The following is a 25080-nucleotide window of genomic DNA, read 5'->3' as shown; positions in this document are numbered from 1 at the left end:
TCGACAAAAAAATTAATTTCGTATTATTATTTATTATGTCTATAATTTTCAAATTATACGAGTATAATACCTTTGTATGTATAATATGGAAACTTAATCGCTTCGACTACATATAAAACTATAAAATTCTTTCACGTGATATGCACGTTGGACTTTTAATAATATTTAAATAATAGCATGTCTATATGTCAGTATGTGTTTTAATTAACATTTTGCAATAATAATAATACTAATAGCAATAAATTTACTATAAACATTTAAATATTTATAAGAATAATAAACAATCTGCATATTTATGTTGTTTATTATTTTAATTCAGACAATAATGATTTATGCGAGATTGTGCGCCCGCCTTTAAAATTTAACAGATAATAAAATATATTATTATAGATTCTATTTTTCTACATAGAGCATTCATGTCTGAAAACAAAAAAAAATTGTTTTAAGTATGACGCATTTATCGATGAGTATCAAATGAACCTTTGACAAATGAGATCAGTTGGATTTAGGGATAGTCATGAACAATATTATAAGACTCTTAAAACTTTTATTCTAATTAAGGTTCGGCCTCCGATGTAATCTGTAATTTGTTAACAAAACACGACTAGAGTATTTAGTTATTTATACTATATAAAAATCTCTGTCAAATATTTTTTTCGGTATTATAAATTAAGATGACAGATCAATTATTTGGTTTCAACACATACAAAGTGTAATGCATACTTGAATACATTTTCTGCGTAAAACAAATTTACCAGTGTAGGTACGTACGTGTTACATTGATAAAAAATATAAATACATATAATATGCTTCTACAAGCTTCGAAGAAGTTGCGTTCATATTCATGTAGTTGCATTATTCATAAAATTCGCTCATGGGGTAATTCATAATTGTTAAAATAGGGTCAGCAGAAACACTTAACATTACATTGTAATTAGTCTTTAATTCACTCAAGCGTGCTATTACCATTCATAATTACTTCTTTTGCTCGTATTCTAAACTAGTTTATTAATTAACAATTTTAAAGTCAAACTGTTATTTATAACTAAGAATGATGAACATTAAAATGCATGTTCTCATTAACTTATTTCATCGATTTTAATTTTTGTCGGTTAATAAACAACTACGAACTAGTTTCAAACAATTGCTCTTGCACTCATTTCTAAGGTAAGGTCAGCAGATGACACAAATTAAATATATTTTACGAGAAATACAAATGTAAACATACGAAAAAATAATTGTATAGTAAATAAAGCCAACATTAAGTACTAAACTACATTAATTATTCATACGGATATTGAAACCGGCTGTGAACAGATTCTGCCAACGAATGATGTGACAACGGTGACCACGATTTATGATGCCTCGACCAAAAAATTTAAAAACGTAATGAACGACCTTTTTTTGATATAGGTAAGTAGACGAGCAAATTGGCCATCTAATGTTAAGAGGTCACCACCGCCTATTGACAACGGTAAGAAATATTAACCTTACACCCCTAATGCGCTACCAAGGGAACTAAGATGTTATGTCCTTTGTGCCTGTAGTTACCTTTATCAATAGATGGAATATGTTAACACTAACTTTTACGTGTGTATCCGTTTAAATACCAATGTATAATATAAATCACTAATTAAAACACAATGTGCAAACGTTATTAACATGACATAACATAAAATGTCAATCCAATTAAATATTATTTATAAAATTGGGACAGTCCCAGAAATACCAGAAACGTGGTCTTGCTAATTGTGAATGCTTTATTTTCACGGTCAACGTGTTTCAACCGAAAGTGTGCGGACACTAAATCGAAAGTGTGACTGTGCAATAATAATATAAAATAATGTAAAGTAATACCGGGCTGAATACATAATGGAACCTATCTTTGTTTCAGGTTTTAGATTGTCTGACATTGACGTTTATTTAATGTTTGTAAACTATGTATTCATTGAAAACTACCTATTTTTTTTTTAAATATGTTTTATCATAGTTAATCTAAAATGGCTAACAGTTTATAATAAATTTGGATCAAAAATAATAATCTATATAGAAAAAAAAAATTATTCAACGCTTTCATGGATATATTTGCATAAGTTAACAAGTCTATGTGGTTAAATGTGCAGGTATAACTTAATGTGACTTCTCATGTAAAGAACCGGTCAGTACTTAGCAGGCAACTTTTTTGAACACATTTCAATAATATATTATCTCTTTAATAACCGTAATTATAAGAAAATAATTTGCATAAACAAAAAACGCGTGTTATTTTAATGCCTATTATCGTATTTTACAAGATATTAAATGTTATGTTTAATTGCTTTGTCTATTCATTGGTTGAAATATATTCATTTAGTCAATGGCTATCATGGCTATCACATATGACGTTTAAATAGAAGCAGTGACCGAAAGAAATATAGAACGAAACCAGTCTTAAGGATAACAAGCGCGCGGGTTCAAGCAGTACTCTGTTGATCTTCAAAAAAGGTTTAATGTAACCTTTCTGGGGCGCCTCACCGATAAGCCAAGATTTGTCTTAGACTATGACCGTATCGGCGAAGCAACCCGCAATGCGCCCGGGTTTTATGAACCCCCCGAGCTTGGGTTAAGGTGGGCCTGACCAAAATGGCAAGTGTGCAGAAAACATAATTTACTAAGTTATTTCGTAATATACATGATATGTTATTTATTGAACTACCTACACACGCTCAAGTTACAAACTTCCAATAAAAAAATAAATATTAAATTAAATATTCCAATAAAAAAATCGATTATTAAATATTGTTACACACTTCAAAAAGTAGGAAGTTATCAATTCCGACTAGTATTTTTTAATATAAACTTCTCGATATATTCGCAGATCGTATATTTGATTGTAATATTTTAAGCGATGCTTTTAAATTAACAATAATAAAAAAAATCCTTTTAAAATAAGAAAAAATACGTGTAAATAAATATTTAAAAAAATATATATACAAATTTATTCGAAAATTAATTCGAACTTTAACAAACATGTTATATAAAACGTTAAACTCGGAAATGACCTTACGTTAATTTTATTGTTTTTATTGTAATCCACTATCTCTTACGTTATAATAACGCAATAATAATCAAGGTTGCATAATGGCAAAGGCAAAATTATTTACATAATATATAGCAAATAATTTAATATGGCTCTTATAGACACACATACGTATCGTTGGTTAATCATTTCCTCTTTTGATATTTATACTAAACTAACTGTATGTGCTTATATATATTATTTGTGACTAGCTGTGACCCACGATATTAGCCGCCTTCGATTTTATTAAAAAATGATGTACTTAAAAAAAATTCAAAACAAGGCTATAGTTTTGGTATCGTGGGAATTTCGAAAAATCCAGAAAATCATTATCAGTGATACCTGTATATGATTAATAAGAGCGGAAAAATCCGTCAACTTTGAAGTTGTTATATCTTATATATTAATAGCGTAAGCCGATTTTGTTCCCAGTGATTATGGGACGATAGCTGCACATAAAAATCTGTTATGGTCTCATTTTGAGCTCCAGCCATATATGTGCAGAAAATTAAAGAGGATTCTTACGGTTGTTTAAGAAAAAAAAATGAAAAACGTTAAAAAAATTAAAGTAAATAGTTTTCGACAAACTCCAATTCTAACGATTCTGATGTATAACTAATTGAAAATAAAAATTTCATTAAAGTATAGTTGCATCATTTTGACGACAAATTTAGATGAGTGACCTGTCATTTCGAAAATCCTAAAAAATCTTATGAACAAACGTTAAGTTTTGCGGGCAGCCTACTTGTCTTCATAAATGTTATTTAATGACTAAATTATACCTCGGAATACTCCCTTATATACCTAATCCTTATTTACAATTGTCATTTTTCTGGTTTACAGATTTCTCAGACGTAAAGACAAACGAACAAAAAAAGTTTGATTTAATTTTAGTAAATTGCAAATTAACCTTAAAAGGTTTATTTTTTTTTAATCGCAATTTTATGTATTTATATATATAAATATTTTTCTATAGTTAAATAAATTGTGTACGATTTTTAAAAGCAATAATATTGCGAAAACGTGTCGATGTCGGTGCGTATAACGAGCAAGTATTGCAAGAAGCGATTCTTAGGTAATTGAATACGTCTGCTGCAACAGAAGTTGCCAAAAATCTTTAATGTACTATATCGTTGTAAATTCTTTTTTTTTCCTTATATGTAAAATTGCTTCATATAAAGCTAATGGCATTGATCTATCGATTTTAAAAATAGAACTATACGAAACGTATAAAATTACCGGTATTCTAAATTTGAATGTTTTTTTTTTAAATAATAATTTCAAAACATTTGTTATTCAATATTCCGAACCGACAAAATAAGAGGTTGTGAGTTCGAATTCGTGACAATTGTTCTAATGTGTAACACAGTTCGGTAGGCTTGTTATTAAGTCAGTTAACGGCCCACATTGCATTAACCGTTTTAACTATGACCATTTTATATTGATTACTGAACACAAAATCGATTTGTCCTTGTTAGTTCGAAGGCGAGAGAAAAGGATCCGATCCGGAGTCCGATCTATCTTCTAGGGCGAAATAAAAAACATTCTGGATGGGTTTTCATTAAGACTTGAATTGGTTACGCAATTCGAAATTTAAATTTTATTATTATTATTTACACTAAAATTTCATAATATACATGTATATTACTACTATAGTAATATATACGTATAGGCACACACTTACTAACAAACACAGTTGCACGCACACATACATCGTTCTTAAGACAATACATATTTACCATTCGAAAATCAAACTTCTTAATGGGGGAGCAAGGGGAAGCTGATATCCACGGAAAGATATATTTTGTAAGCTATTTTTAATAGCATAGGTAACATTTATTGATGTAAAAAAACTTTTGTTCAATTTATTAAAATAATAATCATCTTGATTATTCAATTTACATTAGAAGTATTATGAAAAAAAATAATGTATTTGTGTAAAAACACGAAGAATACGCTAAAATTTAAAAAAAAAATCGGACTGCATTACTGGGCTGGGAAATAATCGCTTTGTTCGTTGTTACCTACAAGATAATCATAAATTATAATGTTCGTTTATATTCTTCCAATGCTCATCATAAACAATTATATATTATTTGTTTACAAATTTATCCGTGTGTACATTCCTGTGAATATTATATAATAGAAGCAGTTGACATGTTTAATTAGTTTTCCTTCAATTTAATTAATTAGTTAAATTAAACAACGATCTACGTTGTAACTCTCGAAAGTATCATGTACGCGACATGTTAAGACAAACGCAAACGTTTCTATAGAAATAAGATAAGTCTCGTTCAAATTATAACAATTTTGTAACGTATGTGAAAGACCTTTGTTTCGTTGTTAAGAAAGAAAGAATCCTTTTTATTGCGCAATAAATAAAATAAAAATGACAATTTAAATTACACGTATTATAGTATACGTTTTGCGTTGTTTATGAATTCTTATCAGTAAATTAGTGTCAAATATGGACGCATATCTTAATTTAAAAATATCAATATGGAGTCTCCGTTTTGTTTTCTGAACAAGGAGTTAAAAAAAAAATAACTTTAAAAATGTTAGGTTATTGGTTTCACTTGTATGATTGTGGGTGTAATTTTTTCAAATGCTACTGATTCTTATGATATATCACTCGAATAATTATGGGTAGGTACCATAACTAATAGATTAATAAGATATAAAAAGTCGGTTACATATTATGATACAAAAATTATAGTGCTTGCAATAATTATATAAACATTTTATCTTGTTAAAATCATTTTTAATCATATAATATGTACCTACATAACTGTACATCCTACTGACTATTAAAACAAGAATAGTTTCCGCAATTACTTGCAGATATTGCTCAACGATGTGATAAACAACTTGACCAACATATGCAAAATATAATTGCCTTACTACTTGGAGTTCCTGTTCTCCTGGTACATGCCTGCTTTGGATAAGGTTATGATATCAGAGGGAAAATGCATAAATATATTCAATTTTTAACTAAAATAATTCTAGGACAAAATTAAATAATTTAATATGTTTTAATAAATGTAAACTATAGCAATCGAATAAGTTCAGACGCAGGACCAACGTCTTTATATGCTTTCCTAGTCACTGCTAAATTTCAAACTTCGAACTGTAACTGAGAAATTGTCAAAAACAATTTAAATACTACCTAATACTTTTTTAGGGTCTGATCCGAGGTTAAACCCAAAAGTTTAGCCTGCGGCCTTATAAGTTAGCCAGATATTTCGAGAAATTATTAGGTAGATAATACTAAAAACGCAGACAGACAAAATTACCATTCCGACAAAGCAATATCAAATTCTCTAATAAATGATACCCGTACATTCAAACGGAAACATTGTACGATCATGACGCATTCGTCCAGTCTTCCTAGAATGATACAGTATCGTGGGCAGTGAAAGGAATGAAAATTCAAATGTCATGGCGGCGCAACGTGACAACTATTTCGCAAAGTATCGCACATAGATCTTGAGCAACAGTCGCAAGTTTCTTCATGGCTTTGTTTTAAAATTTAAAAAAAGAACTTTGTACACGAAACGGTTGATACGTATGTCATGAATGCAGATGGTCAATGATGTGATTGTTATAAGTCACTGTCAGAGAAAGACCTTCTTTATGTGATGTATGGATAGGAGCGTGTCGCAACGGTTACATCTTTACATAAATTCAAGAAGCGTGATAGTAATGATAAGACTGTTGTAAGCCTTAGATAAAATTATATTAAATTTAATTTATAAAACATTATTTTTAAAGTGATGTAACTGCCAGTCTCTTTGACTCGAGTTTTGGTCATGTATTGAATATTTTGTTTAATTGTATGCATTTGTGACATGACATCATAGTAATACAATATACTTAGTGATGTAATTTGAAAAGAGATAATAACAGGAACATCTTCTGTTATAAGAATGTTATAAGCCAAAAGATTTAACGTATTTATCATCTACACTTAAATAAATTATAATTGAATAATTAAGTTTTAGATTCATTTATGATTCTTAAAATAATGACTATTTAAAATGCTATTATTATATTCTCTTAAATAATAGGTGTCGACGACAAATTCAAGTCTCGATGTACGAAAGCAGAAGAATAGGACTTTGTACGCCCATTGAATTTGCATAAGTGTCTCGGGTCAATAACCTTCCAACTAAAGGTTCTCAGTAGTGCATTTTAGTCTTAACGACTTCAACAAATCGATAAGAAAATTTAAATGAATGAAATATAGCCATTCTTGCGTAATTGAAAACGTGTATGAAATTTAAAGGAAAAGATAACATTACATTAAAACACGTAGATACATATTAATAAAATTGAATCTTGAAATAAGAACATTGATAAGGAAAGCGTTTATCTTACTAAATATGACGAATATAAATAAGTATAAAACGTTTGATAAAAATAATTAATATTTGTAGTATGTGCGCCAGACCTCTACAGTTACGCCATTTAGACTTCCTACCTACGTATCAAATACTGTTGAAGAATACTGTTATGGCAAACGCATTTGGCAATTAATGTTTCAAATACTCCAAAATGAGCTTGCTTTATTACAGGCAACATATAAAAATAAAAACAGTATAGCCAATGGGCATGAAGTACAATGTGACCTTCAGACATATAAACCCTGCGTGGTTTGAGCCTGAGGGCATGACTTATTGCATTATTTGAAAAAAGAAATGCATCAATAGTAAAAATAAAAATATCTGCAAAAGTTACACTAATAGTATTGAAGCTAAAGAAATGGGGGAAAAATTTAGACGTTACACTTGCTCGTGTTCTAAAAAGGGAATCGTTAGAAAAAGATAATAAAAACCTTTCACTAACACCAAACATTGATAACACAATATAAACACCAGAAAGAAATGTTTACGTCGAAAATAAACAAAAGATGAAACAACTACAAGTTATAAACAGACGAAAAACTAGCGTAAACAAAAAGTGTACGTACTAATTCACGTGGTCGGTTACTGGTAATGTTGATGACCCCCAGAGACGTAAACAACTGGTGTCATAATAAAACGTATCCCAGAATAGTTGCTACGAAAATAATAATTCAATGAACCAGAATACAAGCGGGATATGAGTGCTAAATTCTAAAGATATAAATGTCAGAAATAACTTGTACATACACAATACGTTTATTCGTTTCCATTCGTATATTGTAATAAACTTATTTTAAATAAACACAAATAATAAGAGTTTCGAATTAAGTCATTATATAAGATTACATTTGTATGTAATTTAATTGCAAAATCAATTGATATCTAAATGAAATAATTTCATTATTTCCGTCAATAGTATTGATTATTTCGATTTGAAACATAACGTAACGTAAAATATTTTAATATAATATTTAAATTTTAATTTCAATGCAGGCTAGATAGTTTTTATTAGACGTGACTTTTATATTATGACACGAAACTAGATAGCAACATACGTAACTAAATATTTATTAAGCTTTGGTTAATTATTTATTATGTTACATAACAAATACTACATATAAGTCCTTTGGAGCGGTCCCTGTGAAGTACTTCTAAGTGCAAAGATCTTACCTCTTAAGGAAGTCTGTATATTCAGCCTGTCTGATAAGGCCGGTCCTCATCATGATGGTCTGGAAACATTGCCGCTCGATAGCCCAAAGCCGGCAGTCGGTAGCGGCTTTGATTGTGGCGGTTCTCTTGCAATTGTATAAGATCGCCAATTCGCCGAACACCTTGCCCGGTGCCATCGTGCTGAGGTATTTGTTCTCGCGAGACACTTCCACTCTGCCCTCTGATGACAAACGAGATAAATATATAACATTTCCACTATAACATAAATTACCTAATTTAAAAATTACATAACATTCAAAATCCAATTTCGTTTGTCGAGACAATCGAAATTTTGATAAAAACTAGATCAAAATTGTTTACATTTAAATAAATTGACATTACATAATCCAAAATTATAATAACGGAACTGTGTTTATTGACACACAACCATAAATGTCCAAGGCTGATGTTAATTCAGATTCTAATCGTTTCTCACGGGTGACTCATAACCAGTCTCGTTAGAAATCTTGGCGGGATATTGCAAAAAGTTTCGTATGTGGTAAACTAGATAGACGAGTTAATATAAAGCCTATAATATAATTTAATATTAAATATAAAATAAAAATTAAATATTCTTTTTATTTTTAACTAAATCGAAAGAAAATTAGTAAATATATTATTTTAATATTTTGTTATTTTATAGGTGTAGCAATTGTTTTATGTTGTGAATACCCATTTAGGTATGAAGGTTGTTAAAGTTATTTAATTTAATACAGCGAAATACACACACACTACATGTAAAAGCGAAATACATCTCACTGATTAATCACGAAATCTCAGAAACTATAACACCTACACACTTGAAATTTGTGGGTTCCTTATAGGTTATGTAGACATCCGCTAACTTCACCCCTAAAGGGGTAAATTGGGGCTTGGAAGTTGTTATTTTATAAATTTCGCACGGTTAAAGCCGTAGGTTAAGCTAGTATTTAATAAATGTAATTTGCCAATTATGTGCCGTTCTTATGGCATTGTATGGCATTTAATTTATATAAAGCACTAAACAATGAAACAGAAATTGAAATCTAAGTAACATAATTAAGTCAAGGTGACAGGCGTGCGAAAACACAAAGAAGCGTTTGATATCGTTCTTTGTTTTATTTAATTTGTTGGAAACACTTCATTAGTACATATACGTTAAAATATTTAAGTATTGTAACATACCGTACAGTGTAACACGGCCTGGCCTTCATTTCAAGTTTATCAATCTATCGTATAATCTATTATATATGAACTAAAGGTATATTAAGCGCTATTGTGTCTTGTTTCAAATATAGATTTAATATATATGTCATAAATTTGTACCTAATATATACTTTGCGTTTATTATCGTCGTATTTATTAGACAAATGTTTTAAACCAGATAAATTATTCCGAGAGAATTATGTAATTTTATATACACGGATACAATATAATACAAAATATAGACACATATATAGTATGTTACATACATATATCGTATGGCGATTGTTAAATGAACAGGCAAATATATTGGCTTTGCAAATGAAAGTGTTTCAAGGTGACTTGTATAATATTACGGGTTAAAAGTTTAAACGCCTTGCGTCTTATCGATAGTCTTTGTCATGACCACCGTAACAATAAACTTAGAATTCGATACAGATGGAACCGGCGATATTTTTATTTAAAAAATGTCATGTTCTACTGATAGATTTCTGTCTAAGCTGGTATTCACGACGGCGAATATCTATCCATGCAAGTGATGTCGAAGTGATCAAGCGTGTGCGCAAATGCACGAACATACAATCTCTTTTCCATCACGCCCATAATCTAATGGGATTGTAATATATTATACGACACAAGTGGAGTGAGAATCGGCGCAGAGCCTAGGCTCGGCGTGCTTTCCGAGGCACGGGAATGTTAAAACAACAGCAAACATCAGCTACTAAAAATTTCTTGAAAAATACAATAACATTTTATTACCTCGACCCGGGGTTCCAGGACCTCGAGATTGAAAGCCTTGATACAAACTAAAGAAATATATTGTATCTAACTTACTCAAATGATTTAATTATAAAATATAATTAAGTAAGTTCTAGTTATAAGCAAGTTGGCCATTTAGGTCAATATCGGTGTAATTATTGAGTACATTATTATCGTTATCTTTAAATTAATATGTATTCCTCCTATGCACATGCTCCATTAAATTTGTAAGTAGGTCAATTTAGAAGCGAGTTTTAATTAATATGCCTGCCTCGATTTGTTTAGCAATCTTCGAGTAGTGTATGTAATAAAGCATCTGGTTTCAGACGTCATAAATGATCCGACGTGTCGACTAAATTATGAGTCGTCAAATGAAGTGGCATCTATCATAAAATCATATTATGTGTTAACTTTCATAACAAGAGGCTGTGAAATGTCCAACTTTGTTTAGCAAAGCTGTTTAAAAATTGGTTTCACTAAATAATTTGGCATAGTGATACAAAATTAGAAAGATGTTTGTAAGTTATTAAAGCGAAATTGTTGTAAAAAATACTAAAAATCCGATGTTATTTAAGATTCCAAATCTAGTGTAGGCTGTAGTACATCAATCATAATGTCAACACAGTTGACTATGAATAATCTTACGATAAAGATAAGGAATATAAAAACGAACATACTATATTTATAATACGTAATTTTTACCTGAATCCTCATTTTCATTTTTATCAAATGATTTGTCTTCTAAGCGCGTGACATCGAGTAATATACCCGCGTCAAGAGATGTTTCAGTTGCCGTACTATCTCTTTGACAAAGATTTCCGGTCCTTCTCTTTCGAGTTCCATAAGTATGAACAGGCACTATCAGTTTCGGTCGAGGAATCGAGAAATCAGAGTCAGAACCACTTGATGAACTTTTAGCACTTCGCGGATACGCACCATTTTTACTTGCTACACGTTCTTCGCTAATACGATCTCTAGGCGAATTAAAAGATAAAATGTCGTTATACCTATCATACCGATCTTCACTTTTCACTCTCACAGTATTATATAACTTTCCGTATTTATCCGGTTTAATTTGTCTAGCACCGTTTGTAGTCCTAATAGTATCACTTTCTTTTCCTAAATCAACAGAATGGTGTCCATTGCCAGTCACGATCGGTGGCTGTTGACTTCCTCGAAACATTCCGTACTGCATAAGTGTCAGCTGTTCGCTCGGAGAAAGATTTCGTTTTGGCTGTGTGACGGTAACTCCATTGTAAACTTTACTTTCTTCTTCATGTGTATCGAGATAAGATCGTAAGGGTGCCCTACCTTCGCTTTTTACTCTTAAAGATTTAGAGCGAAAACTAGGTTTAATATTGTCTGCACGTCCGTTCCGTTCTTTGTCAGGTTGTGTTGTGCGCTTAGGAAGTGGTTCGCATGTAGATAACGATTCGTTAATAGGATGCATGTATAAACCCAAATCTTCCGGCTCACTATCCATGTCGAGGTTTTTATTTCCTGATCTAGATTTAATCGGCGTCAAATCTAAGGTTGCCATTGAATTGATTAATTGATACATAGTATCGTTGCCATATCCACGAACTGTTCCATTTGATTTTATATCGCCATTTAGAACATTTCTTTCTTTTCTTGGTTCTTTTTGCATCTGTTTAATTTTATCGCTATCAGTGTCATTATTTTGTTGACTGACTCTTGAATAATATTCGTAATAGGACTCAGACGATGGATCAGGCGGTACTGGCCCTGGGTCTGGGAGAGGATAAAAGCTTTTTTTAGAATCAACTTTTCTTTGACGATGTGCATATTTGAGGGAATCTTTTCTCTGTGGGGGAACTGGGGCTTGCCGATCACTAGAGGCAAAAGATTCAATATCCCAATCGGTGAAATTTCGTCGCTTCACTCTTCTCAATGTTGATGGTTTATAGCCATTTGGCATATCTTTAAAACTGTAGCTGTGTTTTAATTTATTTGGCGAAAGGAAATTATTATTGGCCCTTGCCTTTTCCTCGATATCCTGTTGATACTTTGCTAACTGAGATATATTTTCGTTAGAAACATTGTTGTTGTAATTATACCGTTGACGCGTCTGTGTATATGTATCGTCATTTTCTTCTTTTTCGACAGTTCGCCCCACATCTCGACATGATTTACTTCTAGATATTGAATTAAAGCTAGACTTAGATTGATCGTCATCCTCTTTGTAGTTCTGGAGATTGTTTGCCCCGACCCAATTAGCGGCGTAAACAAGGTCCATAGTTCTATCGTTGATAGAAAGCCAAGGATCCTCCATGACCGCTTTCCCTGGATAATGTTTGATTTTCATAATGTTTTCAATTTCTTAACAATCTGAAGTGTAATTTTGCTTTGTGAACCGTTCTTTGAATATAGTCCTGTTATAAGCAGCATTGATTCCATTGTAGTAGTTAATTTCATATTTACACTATTTAAACATAATTTTTTGTCATCGAACCTGAGAACATTTAACAATGCCCTTTATGCCACAACAATTTTTTGGTTTGTATCACAATTATTTAAGCATACTATTTTATTTTACGTGACTCATGAGGAGATCGTGTGAGTCATTCTCCGTGGATGTGACAAGTTCTGAGTAATTATTATAAAACGTGTTAGATCATTCTCAATGCAAAACTTTTATTATTATTTTAAGTTCAAAAACACTTTAATAATATTTTTTACATTCAAATATAATTTAATAAGATCCAATCACATCATTTGATTGTATAATTTATGTTTCACTATTGAAAATATTTAAAAGAAATAAGTTCTGTAAGAAGCAAGAATGGACGCGTCACGGATCGTAAACATGAATTGCACAAGCCGTCATTCCACGAGGAAACAACTGGGCCTCAAGAGTCCATCAATGTAAACTGTATCGTTACGCAATAATTAGATAATGGTCGAATGTATTCCGCGCACAGTAGCTAGTTTTTATCATTGTTATTATTGCGCTTTCACTGCGATTTAGTGCAACTCATTGGCGGCAGTGCAGACTCTACTCGACACATTATAATGTTATAAGCATTATTATTACAATGCTTAATGAAAACATTAAATTAAAACAATCAAAGTTGGTTAAAGAATCAAAACTAAAAAAAAAAAAATAGAAATTTGTATAGTCGATAGATTTTATATTAATAATATTCACAAAATTAATTGAAATATATTGATAGGTACGACTTTAACGATTCGTTACTCGTAATCCAAAATTGTTTACTAGCGTGCAATATCTAATCGTTAAATATAGGCATCGGTCATGAGTAATGTCTGATGTCTGCGTATTTGTGGGGCGTTTGTATTTAACGAAAGACTGATGATGTATAGACGAGTATAATGCTGAATTGTATCTTAAATATTCTCGAGTAACGATTGCCGATACTATTTCTTATTTTATGTCTTACTTAAAAGTCCAATCACGATTAAACGTATCGAATCGAATGAAGTAATCGTAAAGATTTATAAATCACGACGAAATACGTATTGAGGATCGACCAAGCTTTCATTTGACGCCTAATTTTGTTTATATTTTAAGTTTCTTATTTTTCTCGCTAAGACTAAATATATATAAAAAATAACATATTAAGATAAAGGTCTACAGCCAAAAAAATGTAAATAATTTAAAATAAAAGTCCAACCAAAATTTGTATAATCGTAAAAATATACAATGAAATCAAATGTCGAATACCGTTGCATTGCCGAATATTCACGTTAGCCTAACACTTTCATGACATTCGTAAACAAGCTTGACAAGCACTATAGTAAACTATAAATGTTATGATTCATGATAATTAAACCTCCTTGTGTTATATAAGATTACCCTCAACTTAAATCAAACCAATAAACGATTCGTTCGATATAAAATAATCCAGACGTGGTAATAGTTCGTATATCAATAATGACAAAAAGTTGTATTTGAAATATAATAATTTGCTTACTAAACAGGTTTCATATTTGACGACTAGAACAATAAATATTATAATTTTTGCATTATAATTATTAATAAATGTATATATAATCTGTTTCATAACAAGGAATTATAGTTTGAATCTGGAACGATACGTGTATTTTTTTATAATTTAATATTTCACACACAAAGCACAAACAATGCTACGATTTAATTCGAAATATTTAAATTTAAAACGATTACATAAAATCATTAACTTCCTAACACAAATTCAATACAGTTCAAGGCACGAGATAAATTACCAATTTAAATAAATCTTTAGTTTGTTAATTGTTGCATCGTTCTTAAATTGAAGATACATACATACTTTGCAAATTGAAGTTAATTACTAAACGCATGATCGAATTACTAGAAAACGATTTCTAGACCAATAGAGTTGAAACCAGTTCAACGATCCACATATCCAATGGACTGGCCATCGATACGTGAGAATCTAGGAACTTGAGAAATCTATACCTAGTTATCATAGTCTCATTAACAAGTAAAAATGTATAATGGAAAATCGATAAGATCGACAAGCGACGGCTCTCCTAGCTACGAATTAATATACAGTAATAAAGCTAACAATAAAATTATGACTTAACTCTGATTGGCTTTAAAGAAAAGAACAAAAATGAAGTAGTTTGCTGTACTTGTTTGTATGTTTCTTTAATATCGAGAAGGTCTTCAAAAAACTTCAACAAAACATTTGTAATACAATGCAATAATGTCTTTCTTGTGGATCTTTTTTACCGATTTTATTAGATATAGATATAGTCCAATGAGCGGAAAACCGACACGACTTCGGAGACAATTCTCCGGACGCTAAAGCTAAAACTGTCGCTCTACGTAAATTCCAAAGCAAAGAAATGTAACACTGCTATGTTCCTAATTGTCTATCTTGAACAAAATATACCAAAAACACTAATTAATTTATATGATTAGTGATTCCTGTAACCTATATATATACAGACGCATAAGCCACATTATAATATCATATTAGTAGAGAATAATCTACCGAATATAAATATGTTAATTCTTTAAAAACATATTGATTTACAAAGGAATAAATCAAGAAGTATTTATAATCGAATATAGCAAGATATGATGTCTGGCATTTGTATCAGAATGAACAATGAGAAATATATGTGAGTTCCCCGAGATATTCAAAATGAATTACCATACAATTCAACACTCATACGTCGTGATTAAGTAATTAAAAATGAATTTAATTTAATGATTTACGACTACAGAAAAGCATAATTAAATAAATAGGTAATCATCCAATATATTTATGATTTATGTCAAATATTGAATATGGTATATATTAAATTATCTTATGAGATATATAAAGAGTTCATAATAATAATAAAAAAATATAGAAAATTCAAAACAACTTTGCCTGTGTTCGGAAGTGTTAAATTGGTCATCATAAACTTAATTTCTCAATTATACAGAAGATTGCTTGTTCAGAATACTTGACAATTATAATTATCTACTTCAGTAGTAACTTTAGTTAACAATAATCTGTATTTTTGTTCAAAGTTTAACCTTACAAGATTAGTATCAAAGGCACTAAAATGTGAACCGATGAAATCGATATTAGAAAGAATCAAAGTTAATAACATCAGGTATATTCAGATATTACGTGATAATTCATATTAAAATCTAGAAGTAGGATTTAGAGAATATTCTAAAGATTCATAAATAGCTTATTTACTCGAAACAATTGTTGTTTTCCACAAAAGATTAGACAATACTAGCAGCTAAACTGTACCCGAGGGATTCTATGAATGAGGCTATTAACCAACCAACTAAAAGACCGACATTCCCATTTATAAAAGACCTATTCAACTATCTCAATACAAATATTCCTAAAGCAATTTCAATTTTGACATAAATCCTTATGGTTCAAATTATCACTAAATACATATTTTTAAATAACACAAATAATAGCAACTTTCTATGGTTTCGTGACTGTTTATTATAGCATATACTATAATTAAATGATAAAATCGTTATTATAGACGTGTGACGAGTGAGTATACCACATTATTATACCAGTAAATCACGATCGTAACGTCAATCACATTGATAAAGTCATAACTTTCTAATCCCTAAGTGAATTGATTGAAGATACTGCATCTGCATCTGTTACGCTCGGTTCATATACGAATTATAAGTGTACGGCATTTTCGATATCTGAATATCAAAACTATTGGCCTAATAATATGTGCACGGAGCGTAGCAAATCGTAAATTAAATAAAACCAGTTTCCTTTATTAACCATGCCAAACATAATTTACGACTGTCTACCAATTAAGAAACTATATTTAGGATTTATATTTAATGATGACACATTCGGTCAATTAATAGGTAATAAACTCCATAGCATTTTTAAATGTATCAAAACAAACTACTTTGCAAGGTTCGAAGGCAAGACGTAGAAAGCTCCTTTCTTGAACATTAGTATGCTAAAATCTTTACCGTGAAGACAACGCTCCAAAATACTTTCACGACACATTCGGATAATGCACGCAAACATGACTCAAGAACAAATATAAAATTTTAAGATTTACTTAATTTATAACATCGGTAGACGGAAATAACTAACATAATTATAAGAGTCACAAACTCCATTCATGATAACACTTTAAAAATTGTGAATTCAATCTTGATGTTGCAACAAAAGGTAACAAAATCGTTGTGGCATAAAGCGGACGTACGCTATCCGAACTTTTCATTACGATACACTTAATATCCTTTGAAATCTTTGTTGTGACAGCTGCAAGTTGCGCGAAAAAAACACCTTGACACGGCACTGAGCCTTGACGCTCCACAACTTTGCAATTGATCACAACATTACGAACATAAAACAAAAACTTAACCGTACACAAATCATCATTCTTCAAACTGATGTTCGTCGCGATTATTTCAAATTCGGAACGCGAGACATGGGCACGCGACGACCAATCACGATAGCGTCGCCCCGCTTACTGCACTGCTGACTGCTCAGAACTCCGAAGTCCGAACTTGATCAACTCCTGCGCACGCACTGTTGACGTGTGCGAGCGAGAACTTGCGCATACAGAGTGAGACAAAGCATTTATACCTGACTTTAAAAGCTCTTACTTCGAAAAAAAAACAATGTAATAGACAAGGTGGCTCTGCAAAAGGTTAAAATATTTTATATGAAAACAAAAGCAAAATTCTTTTACGAAAGTTAACATTTTATTTTAATGACTCGATACACGATTATCATAAATTTAAATGTAATCGTCTTTTCAAAAGTAACAAAGAAAACAGTAATTATTTTAAAATCCCAAGGTTTCAACCACGATTTAGATAACTTTTAAAGGAAGACGTAAAAACTAACATACTCGTTTAAGTCACAGAGAAAGTGAAATTTTAAATTTACAATCCGTTTACACGATTAAATGTAAATTAACACAGATAACTGTGTCAGTATCATGTTACGTAAGTACACCATAATCCGAATAATAGTATCGAAATTATTAGAAAACGAAAGGGAAAGTATGAAGGAAAAATAACCGGGTGACTATTATAGATATGATCTTTAATTTCAGTGATATGCCAAAGGTCCTAGTGACGTTGGCAAAGATGCTGCACGTGGAAAGTAAAATCTAGTATAGCGACTTATTAATCAAAGCCTACCGTAAGATTTCGACTTTACGCCTTATAGAGGTGGTTTTTAGATTTTTTGTTAGAGGGACGTGACTATTTTTTTTTAGGTATATCTATCGTAGTGACGTCAGTGACAAGTAACAACAGATTATCAAAATGGCTATTGCCATTAGTAGCAGACTGGGCTGTGATGAAAAAACCGGGACCCGGGTAAACGGTTTTGCCTCCACGGTGAAAATTCTGGTTAATGCTTGCTATGTGAATAATTTATTAAACAATTAAATTAAATCAGATATCACACGCTCACTATGGTTTCCTGGTTCAATCAAAATATATAATAAATAAAAATATTTTTTACCCTGTATTTTTGCGGAAATTGAGGATTTTTGTAAGTCACTCGTCGTCGTGGAAAATTATCAACAAGATCAATGCAAAGATAAGGCACAAAATATCAAAATTCTTAATAGTATTTTAATAGATTTTGTAAGAATAAAAATAAAATAATCTATCATTCATTGATGTTTATTAAATTATTTTCATTGAATATTTATTTAGTAATCTGAGCCGACTTTGTTGTTATGTGTTTAGTCGAGATATTAATCTGATTACTCATATTACTTTATAAATAGACTTATTTTTAACAGTAACATCTGTATTAATTATTAATAAGAAAAAAATGACAATTAAATTAAAAACCAGATTATTACATTATATCAAGTCCTTTTTCTTGGTAATATTAATTTTCCATAACCTAATAGGATATATTGAATAAAATATTACACTTATGTTGAATGAATAGTTTAACCAAAAATATATAAAAATAATAAAAACTAAATATAAACAACACCAGTCACACTTGAAATATATTTAATTGATTTGACAGCCGTATCCTTTGAAGTTATATCCTTAGGTTTATAGTATATTTAACACGCTACGGCCCACGGGGGCAGAACAGGATAGTTTAGTAACTGCACGGAGCAACTTGTTAAAGTAAAGTACAAAAAGATTTGAAAATTAAAGTAAAAGTAAAAACGATGATAGAGTTTCATTCGCATTTTACTCGTGACGTAAATCAAACCGCGGTCAAGGCTGAGATCTTGTGGCTTCACTTTCACAAATCACGGTTCAGTTTAATCTTTGAAATAAAAAAATGATTTATTCAAAATATGAAGTCTTTAATAAAAATTTTGTTGGTTTAAATATATTTAATTAACGAATTAAGTAAGATGACATTTCAAAGCTAGCTATTTACTAGCTTTTGCATACTACGCTACTACAAGAGTAAAACATTTGAGGATTTTTCACTCAAAATGTACATGTCCCTATATCATATTATACCAAATATAACAACGTCTAGATGTTAAAACGGATAGGGGGACAAACATCTGAGCAAACATCTGATCAAACATTTTCGCAATTAATTACTAACATAGTAAATATATAAGACTGCCTAAGCAATAAACTATTGATTTACTATAGGTAGGCTACTTCGTCACGGCTCCGCGGAAGCAATGACGTGATGCTGACTGAAAAGGCGAGGTGGGTACCACTGGTTTAGTAGGTACCCTGGCGGACTTAGCGTCGACGAGGTCCACATTATTGTATACCATATACTAATAATACTAAACATAAACTAAACGAAAAATAGTACTGAATATAAGCAAAGAGATAGCTTGACACGGTTTTTAATTAAAAAAAAAAAAACAGTTGAAAACAAACAGGTTACCATTAGGTCAGAGACAGTTAGTGTTACACAAATTAAAACATTTCAGGGCGTATCGTTTAACGCGCTTAGAAATGTTTATGGTCATGGCTTCGAATGCATCTTGAGAATTACCCTCATTCGTTTGTCACTGAACAGTAAAATTACAGTACGGTATGGGGGTTTATATGACAATTGACAACAATCATTTAATAATCTCCAATAAATACCACCATTCTTCTCTTATAACAGAAGATATATAGGTATTTTGCTTTCTAATAGTTACTTGAATTGACTTATCGCATTTACCATGATAAATTCCAACATTTATCTTTTGTTATTTGTATGAGAAAGAGATTTAAGATCTAAGTAGTATTTAATGTCTTTGTTTGTATGCAAACGATTGAATATAATATCGTCGTTTTGATTTATTTATAAGAAACATTATTTGTAATAAAGTCCTTTCGCTGCTTAGTCTGTTTAAAAATAAATTACTACACTTGCCTCCAGTACCATGCTGCGAACATCGATTCCCTTTTTATTTATTAGTCTCCAGACATAAATAACTATAAAACTGGCAAATAATTTTAACTAGCTTTTAGTTTTTTTGTAATGGTTTTCCGGTTCGCGCTTACTTAATACGAACTTGGTGCATTAACTGAACCAATACCTAAAATTGCCGTTAAAAAATATTGTGCATTCCTATTTAGTAATAAAAGATATATAAAGATTTGCAGAATTACAAATATATACAATACAATATTAGAACTTACGCTGGATTATAACAAAATCATAAACACTTTTAGACATTTTAGCAAATTTTTCATAATTGCAACTCGATTTAATCTGGTTTATTAATTGAAATTAATTTTCATTAATTTCCATCGATAACTTTAATCTGAAAATGCCTAATTATTCTCACAATCAAATTTCATGGATGATTAATCGGTTTGATGTATCTGAGACAACATTGCACGACTAATTTAAGACTAAAGCTATTTATAAGACTTACCTTTATAATAATATACCGTTTTAAATTGTTCGACTAACACACCGCTTTTAACGGAATTGGAACGTAACTAAAGATCACGATTAACCATGCGAGATAGAAAAGTTAAGAATAATTCGTTTTGCATGATATTTGCTACCGTTTAATTTCAATAGACTTAGCAATTCACTTAACAAGTTCCTTAATATAATTAAACATAGTATCTTAAGTATGATTTGATCGGTAATTATTTTATTGACTTTTAAAACACGGATTAGACGGATGAATAAAATAAATTAAAGCACGCGACATTGTTGCAGGACCTGTCGGCAAAACTAAATTCCATTAAAAAAAAAAAATGTTTATTTTATTTTTATATTAATTATGAGAATCTAAATTATGTATTCGAGTATACAAATATCCAAGATAAATTGTTCCAACTCCAATCATCCGTCTTATATATTATAAGAATTTGTGTTCGTATTTTATTCGTTCACGCATAGCTGATTCGATTGAATTAAAACTTTAATATACTGTTGGCTGTTGTATGAAGGTTTTTGGCATAGTACCATCAACTTGAAACAGGTGGTAAGTCGGGTCGATTCATTGTATTAAAAAGATTTTGTAACGAATACGTGAGTTGGATGGTCGCAATGGTCGATTGCGACGAATACTCGTGAAATGGCTACGAGCCATTTTTTTTGCTACAATTGTAGTAATTTTATATTAAATGGTGAATTAAGTTTCATAATAAGCCTACATAGTGATGTTCTCACAATAAACCATAAACATTAAGGCCGTATTATTGACTAATGTGGTCATTTATAAGTGAGTGGAACTAAATCGAAAATTATCAAGTGATAAAAAGATTCTCAAGTGTAAACGACTATCAACCGTATTTGTATTGTATTAAAGGTGATATTATTATACGAGTGTTTTGCTAAACTCTACTTTTACTTCAGCATGGTTTACTGGTTTACTGTGAATTTGAACTAGGAAAGTGTGTATCGAATAGGTGTCGCTAAATTGTAAAGAACTCAAGATTATTTAAAAATAACAATAATATCATGAAAAAAAAAAATATTATTGTTTTTATTTTATTTCTATGTCTGCATTGAAAGATTAAGATTTTCGATGAAAAGGTTTTTTATTTGTTCGACCACAGATGATCCAAAATAGGTTTGTTCCTTTGTATCTATATATAAGCTATAGGAAAATAATAAGAAACTGAATAAAACTAAGTCGCTTTCAAAATTACAAAACGATTTTCAGTAATAAAGAGCAATGGACGAGGAATGTATTTTATACCTATATATAAATAGTATTATTTAATTATAATTGTTTTTGTATGAAACGACATGACTATGAAGCACATGAACGACATAAACGACGAACAGTGATACATTAAAACATTGTACTAGAAAATCGTAGTTCATAAAAAAAGCCTACAAAAAAATCCGCCATAGCATGTGAATGCCTTTTAAGGTAAAAATTATTATATGTTTTGTTTCTACAATTAATAAAAAACGATAGGTTGTTTATATAATAAATAAATAATGATTATTATTCCTATAAATATGCAAGTTACCTTTTTTTTTTTTATTCTAGTATTTTTAAGGGGCCTTTATAGACAGCCTATATCCGTGCCCCATCGTTACACGCTAAATTAAATCAAAATTAGTTCAACAAGTATGACTAAATCAATTTGAGAGAATCACTAACAAATTCATAGATTTAGTTCATATTTTAGTGTTTCTCTCAAACTGTGGTTACGGACACATGCCAATAACAAGTGTGAGACATCTTTTAATACACCACATACTTTAAAGTTGGGAGTGTCACTTTTCCTCATTAGATGTTTAAAGCAAGTTACCTTGGCATTTGATATAATATGTAGATTAAAAATCGTTTATACATTAAATCATTCGAGTGAATACTTAAGACGATATCATAATATCCGAATTAAATGTGCAACGAAAAAAAAAAAAACACTCGCGGCGACACCGGGAGGTACGAAATCTTCAATAAAATGTTGACATTGGAAGTTAAAATTACAAAATTTTCAATCTATTATATAAATTATTAATAATTTTTCGCATTGACATACTTATATAAACTAATAAATAAAATAAATATATCTGCTAAATATGTTTTTAGCGCTCTTTTTATTTTTTTTAAAACAAATATCTCCAATGCGGATGCGAAGACGGGGCGGATCGCTAGTATACTAATAACTCAAATATCAAAAGTATTTTGTGTATCTCAAGATTATGACTTTTTGACTTTTATCTATGTATACTAGATATATATTACATATATAGAGATATGTTAACAAAAACTAATAACTAATACTTACTAGGTATATAAAGTTAATTGTAAAATAGTAATTTAAATGAAAAAAAAATTAAATAACTCACGATCTTTGTTTTGCCGCTTAAAGTGTGTTTTACCGTTAGTCAAATGGTCTTCTAATAATAAAATAGTTGTCTTTTTGATATCATCATATTTAAATAAAATATTGTTAGTTTATAAAATTAAAATCTATTTAAATCAGATTCTTGAAAATCGAACGCTAATTTAATTTTTTAATCTTCTATTCATAATATGATTATAATGTCCATATGTACATTTACATTTTGTATACGACCTGCATACTCAACACGAATCGCTTTACACAATTTGTCGTTATGATCACAATAATACCGACACAACCGGATAAATTATATCGCTATTATAGTAGCGGCAATTTTTTTTTATTTACGACATATCTACAAAGTACTAATGACAATGAATATTGTTCCAAATATTATTAGGAATATTTTAAAAACTGATCGTATTTTTTTAATTTTTTTCTCTTTTTATAAACAAAGGTATTGAACCACTCAGCCTATGTCTGACTAATTTTTAGACAAATAAATCAACTACGTTTTTGTTAGCATGGCAAAAAAATGTTAATAATTCAAATGTGTAGTTGTAATCAGAAACAATTTAGGTTACTTTATGAATGCATGTGTGTGTAATGGTGCAAGGGAACTTGAAGCAACGTTTTAAGCTTTGATGCATTTAAACTGGACTACAATTAACACGGTCACCGCCCTCTGTCGTCACTCATATTAGACGCATGCGCACTGCATATGGTCCTATAATTGCACCACGTATTATACATTCACTTTCTCTTCCGTCAACATAATATTTATTATATGTTAATGATTATAAACATTTAATTATACAAACAAATATTGTATACAAATAAATGGCACTATGTTCATAATACGTAGTCGATGACATATTTATTTGTTGCGATTAACATTTGTTTTGAAATCAGATATTAATTTAAATCTAAAAAGAATTTCAACTACTGAAAGTTTAAATTACTTTCAAATAACTTCTGTCACTGTCACATTTTGTCGTTTTTGACATTAGGTGTCATGATTTAACATGTGTTATGATTATGATATTTAAATTTGACATTTATGACAGTTTAAATTTCTTTGAGTTGTCTGTATTGATAAAATTTATATTAGAGTGGATGGACCGGAAAAAGTGTCCCGCCTTGCGATGAAAAATTCACAGGTAAACTCCAGGAACCTTGGGCTTGCGCTGAACTATTCGTATATTTATATTATATCGTCCCCACTTCTAACACAAGGTTTAAGCTCAATTGGAGGGGGAAAAAACTTATATACATTATATAGTAAATAGTTGTGTTATGTGTGATCGTTGCTCTAATTAGGTTTCATTATTGTTGTACATAATTAATTTTTACTTCATTATTTATGATTTTATTTTTTAGATTGAGTTTGGACAAAGAAACTGCTACTATTATGTCTGTTATCAAAATTCAATTGATTTCGTAACCCGGACCGTGCCGATCAATCTCTTCGTGTCTTATCCGTCCTACGTGACATTGGCGAAAATATCGTTGCCCCATTGGTACAGCCATTAATAAAAAACAAATCACTTGTCAAACCTAAAGATACACTGACATAGATTACGTTGGTTTATAGGTGCTAGCCGCCGGAGTGATACCTATTTCAAACTATTTTAAGTAGGTACTAATAAATATAGATAGTGTGTTCTACTCTTTTCCAGGATACCTAATTAATGGTGGTACCCCAATATATCTTTCTTTAAATAAGTCTTTTAAATATTTTTGTAACTCATATATCT

General features: G+C 30.3%; 1 protein-coding gene across 4 annotated transcripts in view; it reads right to left on the bottom strand.

Moving 5' to 3' along the window:
• Positions 1-25080, bottom strand: part of LOC125070069 (cGMP-dependent protein kinase, isozyme 2 forms cD4/T1/T3A/T3B) — a 148950-nt gene that overhangs the window by 20482 nt on the left and 103388 nt on the right. For 3 of the 4 annotated variants that reach the window (XM_047679751.1, XM_047679752.1, XM_047679753.1), the window contains one exon: positions 8632-8851. In XM_047679751.1, coding sequence (XP_047535707.1) covers positions 8632-8851 — 220 coding nt within the window. Of the gene's footprint in view, positions 1-8631; positions 8852-11313; positions 13085-17468; positions 17565-25080 lie in introns of those variants that run through there. The other variant, XM_047679749.1, reaches the window with a different exon arrangement.

Source organism: Vanessa atalanta, chromosome 16, assembly GCF_905147765.1.
Source record: "Vanessa atalanta chromosome 16, ilVanAtal1.2, whole genome shotgun sequence".
Classification (NCBI taxonomy): Eukaryota; Metazoa; Arthropoda; class Insecta; order Lepidoptera; family Nymphalidae; genus Vanessa; species Vanessa atalanta.
This window is presented reverse-complemented; position numbering and strand designations above follow the sequence as displayed.